The sequence below is a fragment of the Pygocentrus nattereri genome, chromosome 19 (genome assembly GCF_015220715.1).
Source record: "Pygocentrus nattereri isolate fPygNat1 chromosome 19, fPygNat1.pri, whole genome shotgun sequence".
Lineage (NCBI taxonomy): Eukaryota > Metazoa > Chordata > Actinopteri > Characiformes > Serrasalmidae > Pygocentrus > Pygocentrus nattereri.
The window spans coordinates 21,075,344-21,095,299 of NC_051229.1; the positions used below are offsets into that span (position 1 = coordinate 21,075,344).

A 19,956-nucleotide genomic window follows, 5' to 3' on the forward strand; every position below is an offset into this window, starting at 1 on the left:
TTCTTTAGAATGATCCACTTTAGTGAGTCAAAGATCTGGTTCAGTGTATGGTTCAATCAGTAGTCAACGTTGGCTGCGTCAAACTACCCTAAAAGTTAGCGTTTCATTGTTTTTTCAGATTTTACAGTCTTTGGCATGTTGTTCGAAAGCATACTGGTTAATTAATAAATTATTACAAAGTGCAGGGTGATAGCTAATAATTTAACTGGCACTGTCCTATCAGGATATGCTCCAGTTAACTAGTCTTAGTTAACTAATTGACATCAGTATAAAAACTGATGACATTGGAACTTATAAGAAGGCCCCAATTTTCCATAAGGCCTACTTTTCAATTAAAATTCCCCCTCTGCCGTTCTCCCCACTCCTCCACCTTCGTCCAGAGTAGACAGATGTCTGCTGGAGATCCTGTAGCAAAGGTTCAGAATTGGTGAGTCGGATCGAGCCGGTTCAAAACTGCGATTCGTTCATGAGTCGGATACGGCCAGTACGAGCGGTCGACGTCACTTTGGCGCCGAAAGGTTCGGGTTTGAGCGCGCGTAGCACGGCGGATGTCAATACCGACGTTACGGTAAAGAAAAAGGAGTATCTGAATATCTGAACTGCATTTACTCCACAGCTAACATGCAGCGGAACATAGCGTGAGTGTTTGTTCGTTTTATTCTCTCTTCTGCGGATAGTGAACGCAGATGAATTTACATTAGTGTGTGTTTAATATGATGGCAGCAGCAGCGGCAGCGAGCCAACTCAGCTAGCTATTATGTTATCACGCTGGAACTGTTCTGAGAACACGTTAAACATCACGTTATTCGTGATATGTAGTGTAGTATTAGGTTATATATGTTTATTCTTTTCGGCGTGTGTTTATTTTACAGAGGAAGTCTTAGCGTTAAGTGTGTTAAGCGGATGTGTTTTTGTCCTCGCCGGGTAACATTAGTCTAACTGTTCTTAGCTAGCGTTAGCTAACGGGCTGTCTTTTTGTGCAGGTCTGCATAAAAGAAAAACAGTGTTTGATTCGGAGTAGGGTAATCTAGTTTGAGACTTTGGTTTATCAAAAATTGTTTAACGCTAGTCAGTCCGCCGACGTAGCCGGCTAACGAGGCTAAAATGGGCTTTTATTCGCCAACGTCTTGTTCGAATTCCATGTTCCATCCTAAATGGTGCAGACGCTAACTAACTAACTAACTATGCAGTTAACTAGCGAGTTAACTAACTAGTTAACCAACTAACTAGCTAGTTAACTAACTGCTGCGCCGTTTAAGGCGGAACGGGAAAATTTGATGGAGGAGCTGGCGGGTAGGAAGCCAACTTATGCTTTGCGGCTCACACAATATTTTGGTATCGATATTTTGTCGGGTAGCATTAATCTTAGAGATAACACTGAGTGCATCTGCTTGACAGAATTATTAGCTGTAGAACAACAGGCCGAAACAACCAACCACGAACTTCTGTGTATTTTACAGATTTTTTTCCCCAGCCTTTAACAATGTTGTCGCTCTCCCAGTGCAGGAGAGATTGAAAACATGGCAATTTCTCACATTTTAACCAGAAGTGCTTCTTCAGGTCTTTTTTTCAGCCAATGAAATGTAAGGAGAAGAATGATGGACCGGTTAAAGGGAAGTCAGAGTAAGTGAAGGCGCACTGGTTTAACTTTAGTGTCTACATGCTTGAAGGAGATGCTTAGTTTTAGCTTTTTGTAGAATGATAGAAATGCAAGTTACATCTTAGAAATTTTTGAGCTGCTTTCAAAGGAATCTTATTCCTTAGAGTAATTAGCTTTGGTATACAGTGCTCTCTGCAATTATTACAGCTTTAGTAATTTACTCACTCCACCAAAATGCACCACAGAGCACCACAGGAAGTCATTCTTACCTGTGGCCATCAAACTCTATAATTCCTCAGTGTGTGATTCACAAAACTCAATACGAAGCTGTTCATATGTGCAATAATAACAATTGTGTGTGCAATAATTCAGAGGGACACTAACTTAATTTAAATAATTGTAACTGCTTCATACCTGATATTTCACATTACTATCACAATCACTGCCCCTTTACTATACTCGTAAGTACTTAAATCTTGTGTACATACTGTAAATTTCTCTATATTGTCTTAAATTATTAGTAAAGTGTTTATTTTTACATATGTGGCTGCAACTGTAACAGCTGCAGTTTCCCCCTGGGATCAATTAAGGAATCTGAATCTGAATTCAACAGCTAAAAAGTTGAGCAGTTTTTCCTGCTGAAGGCCTGAATTTCTTTGCATATCAATGAATAATGTTTCTTCATATCCTTTTTGCTTATCTTTACTGACGTTGCCAATCATTAGAATTACTATTAATCCTTCTTTTGCTATGCTTATGTGGTCACTTTTCTTTCTTCTAGACCAATTAAAAGCCCCCTCAAAACTCAGAATGGTGAGAGAGAATGTGATTCCCCAGTGAAGAAGACAAGCAGACGCAGCCGACCAATCATAGATAGTGATGACGAAGACGAGCCAACAGTGCAAGAAGTCGCCTCCATACAGGACAGGGACCAAGCAGCCAAGCCAGACAAGGAGAAAGTACAACGCATTTTGTTTTCCTGTTTTCAATCAAAATTTACTAGCACATTCTTAGAGTTTAATTTAGGGCTGTGGTCTTCAACCTTGAATCCAGCTTTTGGTTCTGATTTCTAATACTACTTGCTCATAGACTGATGTTTTTAAGGTCACTCCCAGCCCGCTTTCGCCAAATCCTGTTACTATGCCAACGACCCCCGTCACCCCAGCCACCCCTGCTGTTTCAGCAGATTCAGGCACCCCTGGAACACCTGTTACACCGACATACACATCACCCTGTGACATCCCAAAACGCAAGACTGGTCAGTGTCTGTCTGCCCTTTTATGCTTCTGGATATCTGATTAAAATGCATCTGTTGTTTGCAGTTTTTTTTTAAAGCCAGTCCATCATTACATTTGACTTGTTCTTAACCAAGTTTGTTTCTGCCTTCATACTATTGTGTCTCTCTCTCTTTAGCTCGTAAGCAATTTCCCAAGAGGAAGTTGGACAGCATGAGTTATGGAGAGAGAGAGAAGGAGGAGGAAGAGAATGAAGGGCAGGAGAGTAAAAGAGCACGGATCAAAGAATCTGCTGACCAGGCGGGTGAGACTGGTTAAAATGTTTTTGTGACTTTTTATGTGTCATGCTCCTGAAAGTGGATTTTTCTGTTGGGGAAAATTCTCTTGTATAGGGTTGTGTTTTAAGAGCACAAAATGAGTTTTGACCTTGTTAAGTCAAGGTATCACATGTTGTTGGTAAAAAAAAACCAAAAAAACTCTTGTGCAGTTTAGGACACAATGTTGTTGAACTTGTTTAAGTTTTCCCGTTGCAGTATTAAATGGTGCAGTATTTATTATAAAGCCTGAGGCATCAGAATGTAACTGTTGCGCCATTTAATAATTTTTTTGACTTCAGCTTCATGGACCCAGTTAGCATTGGTTTTAATCTTCTAATTTCTGTTCCTAAATAATCCCATAGACAACATCAGGCAAGCAGCTGCCACAGTTTCATCAGTAGATAGCACAAGTCAGACACCATAGTCCAACCTGTTCTCTGTTGGGAGATGAGGGAAAGTGATACAATAAAAAGAAAACCCTGACTGTGACAGTGACAGGGCTGTTAGCAAGTTTATTGTGAAAGGTTTATAGCACTTCAGTGGAGTCCAGTTGGTTTAGGTATGCTTGGTAGCCAGTAGCTAGTATACCATAAGTGGCTAACTGATAGGTAGCCTAAGTCTGTACTTGGTGTGAGCTGTCCTGACTGTCAGGGGTAACTAATTTTGTACTGCTTATGGTTGGCAATATTTTCAACTAGAGCTGGGTGTTTCATAGAATTTTATCTTGATTTTGGCTTCCAATGATTATAAAAACAGGATAATGGAGAAAAATTTTTTTTTTGCACTGCATTGGGTCATGGGACAATATGCACTGCCTAAGATATTCCTACGAACTTTAACCATGCCTGGAAAAAAAAAATAGTTTGGTTCACCTTCCTTGGATGAAGCTGGATTTAGTGTCTTATTTGCCAGCACACCGGAGTATACTGTTCCACTTTAAATGGTGAAGCAGTTTTATTCAGATGCCTCAGGAACATTTGAACTTTCAAGAAGTTAAGTTTAGCTTTCAGCCTTGTATGATTTGATTAACGAAGATGTTTGAAATGGTGAGCAGAGAAATTTAGCTGGGAAAAGCAATGTGAATTCATACTCGATTCCTGTTTGGGAACACTTTGATATCCCAGTTTAGTACACTTATGATGGGTCACGAGGCTTTCTGAATGCTGACGGTTTGCTGATATTGCATCCCATCCCATTCCCTCTTAAATTCATATTACTATTCACAAATCAAGCCTTGGGCACATATGATCATTAAACAGAAATCAACGCCAAGCAACACTGGAAAGCTAAATCTTCAAGAAAGGCTGTTTGGCCGAAATGGACGTGCGCAGTTTATACATGCAAAATTAACCTAAAGAGAAAGTTTCTCTGATTAGTAGCACTTATTATAATGACAGATGAAGATGGTCTCAAACGGTGTTGGGTTACTTGTTAGCACATTATTTAATATGGGAGTTTTTCTTTAAAACAGTTAATGTTATATAAAATGTAGTCTTGAATAGAAAGTAGGTTAAGGTCTTTTGGACAGGGTGTGGGAGCTTTTGGTTGTGTGACAATATTATCAGTAATAGCATTTTTTTAAAAACTAGTAAATATTGTGCTAATAATTTTTAGACACTCCCAGGCCCAGTGTGTACAAGTTGTGATTTACACTTTTGTATTGTACATTTAATTTACAAGATTTGTTTTAAGAATGTTCATTTTGCCGTGTATTCCTTCAGAAAGCACTGTTGTCTCTTTTTTGGATAAAATATTGGACTGACCAATTAAATGATGAATGAATGAATGAATGAATGAATAAGTAAATAAATGCAAAAGTTATGTTAGCATTCTTTTCTAATTCTGTATCAAAAACGTACTGAGATACTGAGATGCAGAACGGCAATATGTATTCTATCATGAAACTTAAGAATTGTTGCGCTCCTACAAGGAGAGTAAAACCAATTCTGCTGTTTGGAAATATCTAGGTTTCAAGGACTCAGCTGAGCAATAGAAAATACTGTGCAAGATGTAACACATGGTGGTGTCTACACCACAAGGCAATATGTCCAGTTTGTGTACTTGTCTGAATATTTATTTATTTTTTTGGTTCAACATATGTTTGATCTTTCCAAAGTCAATGAGTAATTGTGTTAAATAATTGTGATCACATTATTGACAGAAATAGTAGTGATTTTTGCCATAATTGAACAGTCCTATTTCAGCTATAGGGACCACAGCCTTCAACCCTAGTTAGCAGCGTCTTTCCAGAGGCACATTATCAAATGTCCGCATATATATATATATATATATATATATATATATATATATATATATATATATATATATACACACACTCACACACACACACACACACACACACACACACACTTACACACCCCCTTCTAACACTCATTTTAGGTTCAAGCTAGACCGGCATTCGCTCTCTAATTTAAAAGATGGCACATAATATAAAAATATTGCTTTGTAATGGTTATGGATATCAAGGTAGGAATAACATATAAACTCAGGAAACAATATAACTTTTTTTTTCTGCAGAAACAATACAATAACTGTCGAACCTTTTCTCATCTTTTAATTTTTTTGCACCAAGTTGTAATGTCTATAATGTTTTTGATATGTATCAATATTGATAAACAGCATCAGTATTGAAATCAGTATCAATAAAATCCTACTCTTTAAATTGTATTCTAGATTTTTTTCAAGATTTTTAGTAAGTTAAGTCCTTGTCACTACTTGACAAATTTTGTTCCTGAAATAACAGGATAATTTTATTAATCTTTTGTTGAGAAATCAGTTAACAGTGACATGGTTAAATTTATATCTTGCAAAATCTTAGCATTTTCCTGAGTTCTGAGGCTATCAAGCTTAAACACGTGGATGCTGTGATCTGATATATGCTGGTATTTGGCAGTTCACTATACCGCAGAACTAAATATTCACTGTTATATTGTCATGGACAGTTCAAAATACTGACACTGTAATTTAGTCAAACACATCGCAACTTTAGAGTAAGTGAATGAAATGTGAATTACTTGCCTTTCAGGGCTTCCATACTAACCCAACCAACAAAGTAAATGTTTACACTGAATGAGTTGATGAGGGTCTTCCAAATGTTAACCTCTACGTGCATGAAGGAGGCTCTCTAACTTTCCTGTTTTCTTGTGCTGTATTTTCCTGAACGCAGGGAATGAGGAAGAGGCAATGGAGCTTGAGGAAAAGAATGTAAATGGAAAGACCGTAGAGGAGGAACAGAAGGAGAAGAAGGGTGAGAAAATGGATGAAGAAGTTAGCAGTGGAGTGAAAGAAGAGACAAAAAAACAAAGTGATGAAAATGAAGTTGAACAGGATGAAGAGAAAGATGAAGTGAAGAGGAAGACTGGACAGGTGGGAAAAGTGAAGGAAGAAAAATGCAGTCCTGAAAGATTAACAAAGGAAGGGGTGAATACATCTGCTCAGAAAAAAACTATCAGCAATTTCTTTGGTGAGTGTTTTTTTTTTTTTTTTTTTTTTTTTTTTTTTTTTTCCCATTTCTTTTGTCTTCAGTTTCCATTTTTCTAAATTTCCCTGCATTTCTGTTTATTGAACTGCACAATCTCTCCTCTGTTCTTTCCTCCATCTTTGGTAGCACCCAGAAAGGCTGCAGTGAAACTGGAAAAATCAGAAGAAAGGAGTGATGGAGAGAAAAAGAAGGATGAAGGGAAGGCTGTTGCTGTGCTTGAGGAGAAAGGAAAAGGGTAAGACTGCAGTAAGAATTTATAGTGGGAAATGAATATACAAACTTAATTCCAAAAAACTTTCGACAGTATGTAAAATGCAAATAAAACCAGGAAGCAGAGCTTTGTAAATCCACTTGGGACTATCTAAATGTAAGCAGTACAAAGACAAGAGTTCACAAGTTGTCCACTTCATTGTCCAAAAGCATAAATGCCTGTGACATTTGATCTTTCAGACAGCTGTGTGTTAAAAAGGCTTACTTCTGTCAGATAAATAGTTTCTCATGAGTTTAGGTACACTTTGCTACATCTACAAATGCAAGTTAAGAGTGTACTATGCACAGTGGAAGCCATAAGTCAGTAACATCCAAAAAACATCCAATTTCTTTGATCTGATACACAGCAGAAATGTGTGTTGTAGTCTGACGACTCAGCCTTTCAAGTTTTTATTGAAATAATGGACGTCATGTTCTCTGGGCCAAGCAAGTAAAGCACCATCTAGGTTGTTGCCAACGTAAAGTTCTAAAGCCAGCATCTGTTGTACACTGCCAAGACACTCTGCACACATTACAACAGCATGGCTGCAGAATTAGTTGTGCCTAACTGGCCTGTCTGTCTCATACATGTGAGGCATGATGAGGGCCAAAATATGATATTGAGATCATGTACGGTTGTGTAGTTGAAAACAGAAGAATGACAAATTCCTCTTTCAAAACTGGATCAGTTGGTATTTTCAGTTACTAAATGTTAAAAGGAATTTTCTGTTTAGACATATCCAGTTCCACCCACTAGTTAGGATTTCTCCAATCACACAATATCACCAGCGCTGGGAAGACAAAAGCTAGCTCAGTCTTCGACCTTCAAACGGGCACTAATACAACATCATTGGACAGCTCTGAGGAAAGTGCCAGTTCTGTTACTGGCATTGTGCTGAATCCTAGTGGGGAGAAGTGGTGCCATCCTCCAGGCAGAGTGAGGCTAAATGTGCTTTCTTGATCTAGCTACGAATGGCTGTAGCTTTACTAGGGATCGAACTCATGATCTACTGATGTGAGGGCCAAAATTTAGACGGTTGCACCACTGAGGAGCCCCAGATATCTAGTTCTGAACTATTTTTCTTGGCTGTTTCAGATTTTTTTCACAGTACTGTGTAAACATAGTGCTGAAATGCCCAATGATGTTAGCATATTTTAGAATTAACCTGTGTGGCCTAGTAATGTTTTGAGGTTTTATGTTTGTGACAGTGAAAGGGGAGTGGAGCCTGCAAATCAGAGCCAGTACGATCCTTCAAAAGCTCAATACCATCCTATTAATGATGCCTGCTGGAAGAGGGGCCAAAAGTAAACACTTTTACTGTTGTTCTCAAACATACATTTGACTATTGCATACTTTTTTGTGTTTCTTCAACTATTTGATATTTTATATTCTCTCTCTTGCTCTCACTCTGTCTTTCTCAGAGTTCCGTATCTTGCTGTTGCTCGTACCTTTGAAAAGATTGAGGAAGATTCTGGCAGGTATAATTCTCATTTTCATTAACACGCCCCACGTCAGTATCGTCATTCAGCAATGGCTTTTGAGTGTGATTGGATAATGGTGTATTTAATGCATCATTTCAACATCAAAAGCCTTATGTAAAGTTGATGTGTATTAGGGCCTGATGCATAACAATTTTAAGATGCTACAAACTTTGATAAATATTGGCCAATATAATTTAAATTATATTTTAGGTTTTAATTTTATTTTCATGTTGAGCGTTAGGTCTGGCTGTATTAGGCAGGTTTTTACTTTAACCATGATTCTGTTTTGTGTTCAATATCAGTTTAGTGTGTTTTGTTGTCTTATTTAAACAAAGAGTGCCTCTTATGGAGTTCTTTAGTGGCACATCCACCAAAGTTGCTGCCATATCAAAAAATGTCTAATATGTGTAATGGCTTCGCCAATAGTGATAAAAACAGGGGTAGTCAATATTGGCCAGCTGATATATCACTTGTGAGTGTGTAATGAGTGTTTTGAAGAGTTTGCATGAGTAATGTCTTTTTTTTTTCTTTTTCTTTTTTCTTTTTTTTCCCCCCCCACTTGTTACCAGATTGAGAAACATTGAGACGCTGTCCAACTTGCTCCGATCTGTCATCCTGCTCTCTTCAGGTGTGTCTTTGTGTCTGTGTGTGTGTTTGTCTGGGTTGCACTTTCAGATTTTTGCGCTTGTGTTTTTGGCAGATGAGAAATTTGATGAATATCGGTGCAGAGGGAAGCCATCCTTTTATTCCCTTCTTTATTTTGCTGTGTATGATGAATAGAGGGAGAGTTTGGTGTCAGTGTTGAAAAGTGATGGATTGCACAGGGAATTTGGACATTCATAGTTTTTCATTCTTTTCAGTTCGGCTCATAGAGCATAACATGGATGATCTGACAGCATTTCATTGTCTGTCTGTCTAGGCCTATTGTCTGCTTCAAAGTTAGGGACTGTCCAGAAATAAAGACATAATAATAGCAGCATTTTCTTGTGTTCAAGTACGTCTGCTGATGCTTCCATCTTTATTTTTTTTTTAGCGTTCACTGATGTATTTAGAGTTTCTTACTGCAACTATTATTAATAGTAAAAGCAACCCCCCCCCCTTTCTGGTAATTTTGAGATGTTCTTTCTTTTGAGTGGCCATATGAGATGTGGAACGAGCGGTTACTGGGTGAAGTTCGTAAATATGTATAAATTAATAATGGTCAATAAAAGTGTTTGTTAGTTGAAAATTTAAAGCTGTACTGTATAAGTTTTGGCGATTTGGAGACTTCTCTGGTAGAAATTTGTAACTGCATGCAAAAAACACTTTTGCAGTTGTGCTTCAGACCTCTACCCTGAGTGGAATGAGAATTCAGTACAGAAAAAAGATGGAAGTGATTAAACTCTTATTGTCATCGTGTTATCGTCGTCAGAATATTGTTAATTTTGCTTTTGAGACCTAAATATTGAGCGTGTATGTATGTGTACATGTGTGTATGATATTAATACGTGAAAATGTATGATGTAGTCCAAAAAATTCCTGCAAAATGAAATGCACACTATTTTAATGTTAATTGTTTGTTTGCTGTCAATGATCTTTTTGTTTTGTAGATGATCTGCTGTGCTGTGTTTACCTGTGCCTAAATCAGCTTGGCCCCGCCTACCAGGGGCTAGAGCTAGGTGTCGGAGAGACGGTGCTGATGAAAGCCGTTGCTCAGGCAACTGGTCAGTGGAATGACAGACACTTCTGAGCTTAAACATTCCATTTTTTAGAAACCTGGCCAGAATCCCTGAAATAATCTAAAAACCGCACCTGCTTGGCCATGTTTGTTGCTGACATTCAGCTAGAATAACTGTTGGTCATTTCCAGGGCGACAGCTGGACAAAATCAAAGCAGAGGCCCAGGAAAAAGGTGACCTGGGGTTGGTGGCTGAGAGTTCCCGTAGCAACCAGAGAATGATGTTTGCACCAGCAAATCTGACGGCGAAAGGCGTGTTCAGCAAACTGAAGGAAATTGGCAACATGAGTGGTAACTCAGTAAGTGCAGAGACCCCTGAAACTCTGCTGACAACCCCCCAAAAAATTGTTGCTGATTGTGCTTTCTTTTGTGCCAGTTTCTAGGCCCAACACTGCCAAACAAATAAAAGCTAACAAAAAAATTTAGCTTTATTAAATTCCACTCACTCTCTCACTTTCTCACTCACTCTCTCACTCACACTCTCTCTCACACATCTTGTATCATTTCCTTTTTCCTCCCCTCTCTCCAGGCCATGAATAAGAAAATCGACATCATTAAGGGTCTGTTTGTGGCTTGTCGTTTTTCAGAGGCCAGATACATTGTGCGGTCAGTAATGCCTTTGACCTTCATATTTGCTGTACGTACCCTATGCATGTTTTGTTTATTGCATGTAGATCATCATGGCTGTATGCTTTGATTGACAGGTCATTGGCAGGGAAGTTGAGGATCGGATTGGCTGAACAGAGTGTTCTAGCAGCTCTGAGTCAGGCTGTGTGTCTGACTCCACCAGGTCAAGGTAAATGCTACTACAGTTCAGTTGACATTGAATGATATCACACTGACCTTGTACTAAAATAATGCCATGGAGAGAATTTTTTTCATATGACAGTCAAAAGGGGGGAGAAACCTGGAAAGGGCTTGTCATTTTCGAAATGACCTTTATTTTCAGACATTAGTTTGTACTGTTATTTCACAGGATGTACTACCACTTAGCATGCTGATGTTTGCGACATTTTATGAATGCACGTTTTTGTAAATTTGCTTGTTTGTTCATGGTCTCTGTGTGTTTTCAGAGTTTCCTCCGAGTGTAATTGATGCAGGAAAGGGAATGAGCACAGAGAGTCGTAGAGGATGGCTGGAAGAGAAAGGACTTATTCTAAAACAGACTTACTGGTACATATTGATTGATTGACTATTCAAAACTGGCACAGAGCTTAGACCGCCTTCAAGGATGATTGTTTAACCAGCCTTTTTCTTCCTGTCTAGTGAGATGCCAAATTATGATGTCATCATTCCTGTCCTGTTAAAGGAAGGCATAGATGAGCTGCCCAATCACTGCAAGCTCACTCCAGGTACTGACCAAATAGAACAAATGCTGGTGTGTGTTTAAAGTTCCATGCTTTTTGAGAGATTAACTCTCTGGTGTACATCATGTTTGTATTACTGAGGAAATAAGGGCCACTCTGAAACTGTGAAACATGGGTGTATTATTTCCAGGTGTGCCCCTGAGGCCCATGTTGGCTCACCCCACTAAAGGAGTGGGCGAGGTGATGAAGAGGTTTGATGAGGCTGCTTTCACGTGCGAGTACAAATATGATGGAGAGAGAGCACAGGTGAGTGCGTGTGTGTTAGTAGTCACACCACTAGGAGGAGCCAAAGTCCTTCATGTCTGACATTTAATGCAGCGATAGGGACGCTTCAGACTTAGAAAGTAAGGGATTCGTGTGGTCATGAAAGTCATGGCAAGTAGCATTTTGGTTTTTCAGGCCTGGAAAAACCATGGTAAATTAAGTGCTGGAAAAAGTTGTGAAATGTATGTATATACGTACACTACAATCGTTGTTGTATTCTGGGTACTCAAAGTTGTAAAGTGACTTTCGCAGTATACCTCTGCTAAATGCTGTAAAAACTTGTCTTGAAAGTTACTGACATTTCAGTTTCAATTCCGATTTGAGATGTTTTCATATGTGGTACTGAAATCCAACGGTTTCGAACGAACCGGCTGGGCGCTTCTGGAGGAAACTGGAGCGGCTGTGTCAAAATAGCTGAAAGAATCCGAGGACACGATCTAAAGAAGTGGCCGTGATCAAATAACGTGCCCTTTTTTTCCAATTTTTTTTATTTCAAAGCAGGAGCAACAATCACAATAAAAATAAGATGGTAACATTGATAACATATACAAGTCCTTGCTTTCACATCTTGTAACCATGATTTAATAGAGGGTGGTTATGAAGATTTCCACAAAAGCAAAATGCGACGTCTTGCCATCAAGGATGTGAAAGCTAGAATCTCTATCTGACTTCGGGTGAAAGTGGATGATTGGGCAGTAAGGCCAAAGATTGCCAGCAAAAGGCAGACATCTAACCCAACTGCCAGAGCCTTTGACATGGTATCAATGTAGTTCAACCAAAACCTCTGCAAAGTGGGACAGTAGAAAAACATGTGGCTCAGGTCACAAGGAGAGATCAAACACCTGTCACACTGATCGCTAATTGTGTTGGGATAAAATTTGGACGATTTGGATCAGTGAATTCTGTGTAAAACTTTGAATCGGATTAACTGAAGCCTTGCGCAGTGCGTAAAAGTGCTGCACGACTTGCCCTATTCCACCAGAGATCTGAGAGAGAGGCCTAATTCACCCTCCCAGGCAGTTTTAGATTTATTTGTGTGCAAATCCTCCCAGTCCATAAGATGTAAATACACCCTGGATATACAGGATTTAAAAAAGCGTTCAGAGACAACAGATCATCCCATGTTTGGTGTGTGGGAGGATTCAAAACATCTGGGAAGAGGGAACGAGCACAATGTCTGATATGAAAGTATCTAAACTGATGTGAAGAGGGCAGGCTGAACTCTGTAGATATATCTGCAAAAGCTCTGAAAACGCCATCCGTAAAGAGGTCGCTAAAGGATTTTATACCCGTCATGCCAAGTAGTGAAGGCAGGATCCCATGATGATGAAATAAATAGGTGATTGTTCAGAATGGGCATTAATATGGAGGGAGCGGTAAACTTAAAGTGCTGTCTGAACTGAGACCAGATACGAATTGTAGATAGTACTAATGGGTTTTTGGATAACTTTGAGGCTTTAAGTGGAAGAGGTGAGGTAAGTAGTGCAAGTGGGGAGGAGAGAAGGAAAGATTCAGTTTCTAATTTGCACCACAAGAGTTTTGAAGATTGGAGCCAATGCAATATTTTGTGTATGTATATGACCAGTAGTAAAATAGGAAATTGGGCAGGGACAGACCTCCATCTATTCTAAACGTCTGCAGAGCTGATTTACTGACCCTTGCACACTTCCCGTCCCAGATAAAAGTAGTAAAGAGCTGATCTAGCTCTTTAAAAAAGGATTTAGGTAAATAGAGTGGAATAGATTTAAACAAAAATAAAAATTTAGGCAGAACTTTCATTTTTATGGTGTTAATTCGGCCTAATAACTATAAAGGAAGAGATTTCCACCTCCTGTAGATCCAATTGTCCTTGACCTTGTTCAGTAATGGAATGAAATTGCTGTGGAAGAGAGACGGTAAAGTACATGAAATTTGTATTCCCAAATACTTAAAACTTGCTGGAACAAATTTAAAGGGTATGTTGGATTGATCCAGTGTATTGACTGTATAACATTCGCTCTTCTGTAGGTTCACCTTGTACCCTGAGATGGAACTGAATTCATTCAAAATGGACGTTATAGGTTTCAGGGATGTAACCGGGTACACACACAGCAGTACGTGCCCTTTTTATGGTGAACTCCCAACACGTTCTGGGTGATGAGCCTAGCTGTCAACCATTCGAACTTCATAATCGCTCCTGTGATGCTGGCGAAGATGAAACTGAAAGCTCCAGGCATTCGCTAGTTGTCATGACTGTTTATCTCTGGACGAGCACAACAAAGTGTTGTTCTTTTGCGCATGTGGGTTGGTTCAGGAGCGCAATCTGATGTTGCATATGGGTCACATTAAAAAAAAAAAAATGGTGTGAACAGGCAAACAAAAAAATCTGATTTGGTGAGAAAATCAGATTTGGATCACTTTTACCTGCTGTGTAAACGTAGCCTCAGACTCGCGATTCAGACACTCAAGACTTGTCTCTGTTTTCAGAGACTTGAGACTTGACTTAAACTTGTATGTACTGCAGTGCATCCTATCTAGATAATATAGCAAGTTTAGCTTGATTGTTAATGATGAATAAGCCTTAAATAGAGTTTATTATTAAAGACTTGAGACTTGATCCAGATTATCAGCGACTTCACTCAATTCAGACTTATACCACAGCGACTCTCGAGCATGATTCACATTTGCACCAGTGAGACTGGGTCAAGCTTGCACTTCAGCGACTCTAGACTTGATTTGGACTTGCATCTTAGTAACTTGATGCCTGCTTTGGACTCGTTTCATTAAGATTGGAGACTTCAAACAAAATTGCACCTCCTGAGATTTGAGACTTTAGACTTGACTCAGCCTTGCGACTCACGTTTTAAAAAATGTTTTTGGCCAAAGCTTTCTTGAAGTTATCTTTATTACAATGTTTCAGACGTTAGACAGTATATTTATAACCATTTAATGTAATATGTTTCTGTGACAGAACTTTTAGAGGCCTTAAACTCATTAGATGTTCCCATCACCAGTGTTGTGAATAATTCTGACGAGCATTTGTGTCCATGGAGTTGTGGATTTCCAACTTTTGACTGAATCAGGTATCCTTTGATGTTGTCATTGATTTTTAGATGCGTTTCTGATTTCGCAGATTCATATTCTTGAAAATGGAGAGGTTCGTATTTTTAGCCGAAATCAAGAGGACAACACCAGCAAATACCCTGACATCATCTTGCGAATTCCACAGGTAACACACATACGCGTGCGCATGCTCTTGCATGCAGCTATTAGCAGTCAGCAGTGAATTCCTAGAGCCTACAGCCTCCAGTCCTTGACACAGACAAGGTCTCTCTCTCTCTCTCTCTCTCTCTCTCTCTCTCTCTCTGTCTCTGTCTCTCTCTCTCTCTCTCTGTCTCTCTCTCTGTCTCTGTCTCTCTCTCTCTCTCTCTCTCTCTCTCTCTCTCTCTCTCTCTCTCTCTCTCTCTGTCTCTGTCTCTGTCTCTGTCTCTCTGTCTCTCTCTCTGTCTCTGTCTCTCTCTCTCTGTCTCTCTCTCTCTCTCTCTCTCTCTCTCTCTCTCTCTCTCTCTCTCTCTCTCTCTCTCTCTCTCTCTCCCCCTCTCTCCCTCTCCCCACCTCCCTCCCTGCCTGTCTCTGTGTGTCTTTGGTCTTTTGAGTGTATGGCGCGTATACCCGCGTTGATGTAGCAGCTCACCCTGGTGCTCCCCTTATCAGCAAGTCTGCACATACTCATTCTCAATTTTATTGTGTTAATTTCTCCCACTGTGTGTGTGTGTGTGTGCTTCTTGCTCCCCCTCTTCTGTCTCTGTCACACACACTGAGATACAACCACTGTAGTTCACCCAGACGTTGTATTCACCTTATCAGTGAGTTTACACACATGCTCATAATTCAAAGCTGTGTGTGTGGAGTTATGTCTGATTCAATTTCTGGCTCACTCACTTTCTCTCAGGTAAAGAAGGAATCAGTGCGTTGCTGTGTGTTGGACTCAGAGGCTGTTGCGTGGGACAGAGAGAAAAAACAGATCCAACCTTTCCAGGTCCTTACCACACGCAAGAGGAAGGTAAGAGAGTGGAGAGGATGAGGATTCTTTACCTTTCCGCTTGTCATCCAATAAGTGGGCAGTATACTAGACCTACAATGTCATGACTGATGATGGATGATAATTGTAGAAAATATTTTCTATTAGTGTGTATGAAGATTTTTAGTTTTCCTCACCTGTGATAGGTTAAAACAGGCACAGTGCATCAGTAGCTGCCCTTAATGTCTTTATTGAAGCTAAAAAAAAAAAAACAGGATTACATTCAAACTGTAATTTTAATCCTTTAATTTTAACAGAAAACATATGTATATCACACATTAATGGCTTTATTGGATGCAAATCATCTCAGGGACCTAGCTTGTAATTCACATACTCACTTACTGACATCTAGCAGGCTCAGTATTTTCCCTGATTCCCTAACAAATTTTTCTACGCATTACAGAAATAGAAAAAACGCATGCAGAATCGCTAATGTATGAATGTTTGCTGTTATAAATTGCATGTATGTGAAGTAAACAGCTGAAGACTAAATGTACTTCAGATGTGATCATGGTTTTGTTCAACTAGTTGATCTACAGTAAACAGCTTGGCAGATAGCTTAACACACTACTCTAATGAAATTCAGCGTTAAGCTTTACTTTGGAGTAATTGTGGAACATACGGAGTAACAGAGCTTTTGTATATAAAATATTTTTATTTGAATTACCAACAGTTTTTGTGTATAATTTCAGCAGTGTTCTCAGTGCTGGCTAAAATTGTTGTGGTGCTCTATGTGCAAGTCTAATAATGGTCTGTATGAATCTCTAAATTCCCTCTTTGCTTGTGAGCTGGTTTTGATTTAGCCCAATGCTAGTTTTGTCTCCTGATGGAAGAAGAAACTGTTGATAATCAGTGTCAAATGTTGTTCCTATTTATACTGCTGGATCCATGGTGGACAATCAAAATCAATGTCAAATTTAAGTTTTAAATGCAGGTTGTCTTTAATTACAGATTTGTTCATCTGAATTTATAATTAAGTGGTGCAATTAAGTGCAACACAACCCAGTTTCAAATAAAACCTGCACATTGATCATGGTTTAAAATAAAACATTTTATTGTAAAAAATGACTCAAGCTGAGGTTCATTTTAACTGTGATTCGCCTCTGTAGTATTTCACCTCTTTAGCCAATTTTTAAATTACAATACTAATGATCTTCAGTGTAATCCTTATGAATGTTTAATGTAACTATCTTGTTTTCTGTCAAAGTTTGCCTCATTAAATCATGTCCATGCATGTATATACAGTAGTGACCAGAGGCCTATGTGGGTTCTAGAGGCTTAGTGAAACAGTTGGTCAGTGCTGTGGAAGTACTGACAATACCCATAATAAGCTCAGAAAAGCATATTGTGATGTAATTTGTCATGACATTATCGTATCACCTACCCCGCCATCCATTAGGTAATTCATGTACAAGTCCTTGCATCTGTACAAAAACACATCACTTGCTTACTCTCAAAATGCAACTTTTTGAACTGGTTAAATGTAATTTATATGTTGAAGTCAAGATGAAGAAGAACTTTGTCATCCCCACCATAGACAAATACAGTGTGATGAAACCAAACTCAGGCAGGGGCTATAACATTAATTCGCGCAGAGCCCATGTTTTACAGTACAAGAGAAGACGTACACTACACAGCGCAATTAAACAACATGGAATGCAGTGCTAACTTGCAGTATAATGAATAAATTAATTTGCCTGTGTAGTGTGTTAAAGAAAAAGGACAAATCAGTGTAATTTGTGTTTGTATTTAAATTATGAAAATTTTGTGTGATTGCAATGGAAATTATTGTACTAATTATATCTGTAAGAAGCGCATGTCTATGGAGCACAAACTTGACACACTGACTGGCATGGCTGAGGGGCACGTGCAGGCAGTTTGCCTATTAAATACAGCTATGTGCTTCTGTCTATAAATATGTAACTTGGAATGATCAAACAAGAAAACTGACTGACATTGGAGGAAAAGTCCAATTTGCAACATGAGAAGCAAAATTTAGCTTAACTTAAATCCATCAGCAATAAGTTAACCTTGTTGCCATAGTAAACGTTTGTCATGACTTGATGTGTTAACTATCAACCATTAGTTACCTAGAAATTCATCTTAAACTGAACACTTACAGGGCTTTAATGATGTAGGCTAGATTTGTTAGGAGGAAAATCTAGTAGATGGGTAAAGGTAGTTCGGCCTCACTCTAATTTGTTTTGATCTCCTTTAACTGACTTCCTGAAAATCATGTGTTGGAAACGTGTCAATATGTGCTCTCTTACACGTTGAAATTCTGTTTTACAAATGAATAAATCATTCCTTTAACATGAATTTTTACACACAACGTTTTTTAGATTAAAGCCATGCATACAAATATTTTATAAACAAGGACCCAGGTATGGTCACTTTGTTTATAAGCATGATACTGTTTGACATTTTCCAAAACTATGACTGTTTTAAGTGACTGTCAAAAAACACAAAGGAAGTTGGGGAAAATTTAAAGAAGAAAATTTTATATGAAATACAAACATTACTGCTCATTCATGCTTTTAATTCAGCACACGATATTTGTAATGTATTAGTAAAACTGAAAAACAGTATTGCATGCAGAGACAGCCTTTCCTCAATGATTGAGCTTCTAAGTCTGCCAGGTTTAAACTTGAAAACCTGTTGTGTGGTGGTGGTGGTGGTGGTGGTTCCTGTAACGGCTGGAGGGTTGTTAGTTTAAACTCTACATCTGGCAGAAGCGAGCCTGTAGCCGGAGGTGTAGTGGCAGCAATATCATGACCACTGCTGGTGATGCTTAGCAAGAACTTCAAACCCTACAGGTGTGCCACAAAGTATTTGACCGCAACTTCTTTGCATCTGTGTGTTTTTATATGCATTTGTTTTTTATATGGAGGAAAATGATAACGATATAGAAGGCAAATTTCACAGTATATGTTTCTGTGGGGGGAAAAAAGTTGAAAAATACAAAATCAATTGTCTTGTACCATTACAGTTCAACAGATGCAGACAAAGAAAGCTTTGGCAAGCGCTTCTTGCTTTACGTTGTTAAACTTGTAATCCTGAGTGTTACATGGCTTCTGTTTTCTTTGAATTTCTTAGATCAGGTGTTTGGAGGGGGGAAGAAAAAGAAAGGAGGCAAAAAAAAACAAAACAAAAAAACCCCTAGGAAGCTGATGTTTTATAGGCTGATTCCCACACACTAGTGTTTTCTCAGATAGCTTAAGGCTAGAAAGTCTTGAAGAAATGTGTGATCCTGCTTCTGGCAATTTGTTCTTAGATTTTATGGGTACAGATGGGCCAATTGTTTTGTTTTTATGTTCCTGCTAAGAAACTCAGCAATAGAGACCAGCCTTTCTGCCTTTTTGGTTTTACTGATGATTTTTTTTTTTCTTCCCCTATCCCCTGATTGACCTGATTCTTTGGTTAAGGACTTAAATGCCTAAGAGCTTCACTGAAGACTGAAGTAGTAGATGTGATATTGAATTTGTGTTATTCTGTACTGAGCTTGAATTTATCCTAGCTATTTATGTGCAGGCCAACAAGTAATGTTTTTGCCTGTGCTTTCTGTAAACGATTTTAGCAGAGCTATGGAAAGTAGAGCAAGAGAGATTGGCTGTCCAATATTGACCGCCCACAACATTGTCTGTTTCTGTGAAGATATCACCCGTAATGTGCCAATTATCATGGGACTGGGATTTGAACCTGCAAGCTCCAGACAATGAGGGGAAACTAAAATTAGAAGGAGTTGTAGGTAGCTCCACCCTAGTGCTGTTATTTAAAACTGAGAATTCCTCTTGCGCACACACACTATATGTGTGTGTGTGTGTGTGTGTGTGTGTGTGTGTGTGTGTGTGTGTGTGTGTAAGAGGAATGCAGTTTCATTGCTCCACAGCCTAATGCTGGGGGTCAATACACCCTTCTAGCTAACACCTTGGCATGGTAACACTTAAATGGTTAGGCCCTAGTTGGAAACTTATCGAAACATCTGAAAACCTTATACATCAGGTCAGTATTCAGTCTTGAAACAGAATATCTACACTTACTTTGAATTGCTCCAATGCTGTACTCATTACACAGTATTATTGTTATGATTATGATAGTAGGCCTGTTTCACACCTTGCGTTTCATTATGGTGTCCATCTTTTTAAATTAAATCCTACTCTTGAA

The 19,956-nt window shown here is 38.8% G+C and overlaps 1 protein-coding gene across 3 annotated transcripts in view; it reads left to right on the forward strand.

Annotated features, from left to right (window-relative positions):
* Window positions 1-494: 494 nt before the first annotated feature.
* Window positions 495-19,956, forward strand: part of lig1 (ligase I, DNA, ATP-dependent) — a 29,342-nt gene continuing 9,880 nt past the window's right edge. The window contains exons 1-19 of one of the 3 annotated variants that reach the window (XM_017699149.2): window positions 495-638; window positions 1,561-1,623; window positions 2,382-2,559; window positions 2,690-2,858; window positions 3,014-3,139; window positions 6,340-6,636; window positions 6,781-6,889; window positions 8,113-8,208; window positions 8,326-8,382; window positions 8,955-9,013; window positions 9,975-10,088; window positions 10,234-10,400; window positions 10,631-10,707; window positions 10,806-10,897; window positions 11,175-11,274; window positions 11,368-11,453; window positions 11,599-11,714; window positions 14,845-14,940; window positions 15,664-15,774. In XM_017699149.2, coding sequence (XP_017554638.1) covers window positions 622-638; window positions 1,561-1,623; window positions 2,382-2,559; window positions 2,690-2,858; window positions 3,014-3,139; window positions 6,340-6,636; window positions 6,781-6,889; window positions 8,113-8,208; window positions 8,326-8,382; window positions 8,955-9,013; window positions 9,975-10,088; window positions 10,234-10,400; window positions 10,631-10,707; window positions 10,806-10,897; window positions 11,175-11,274; window positions 11,368-11,453; window positions 11,599-11,714; window positions 14,845-14,940; window positions 15,664-15,774 — 2,130 coding nt within the window. In that variant the 5' untranslated portion in view covers window positions 495-621. The remainder of the gene's footprint in view (window positions 639-1,560; window positions 1,624-2,381; window positions 2,560-2,689; window positions 2,859-3,013; window positions 3,140-6,339; window positions 6,637-6,780; window positions 6,890-8,112; window positions 8,209-8,325; window positions 8,383-8,954; window positions 9,014-9,974; window positions 10,089-10,233; window positions 10,401-10,630; window positions 10,708-10,805; window positions 10,898-11,174; window positions 11,275-11,367; window positions 11,454-11,598; window positions 11,715-14,844; window positions 14,941-15,663; window positions 15,775-19,956) is intronic. The other 2 variants (XM_017699150.2, XM_017699151.2) reach the window with 2 other exon arrangements.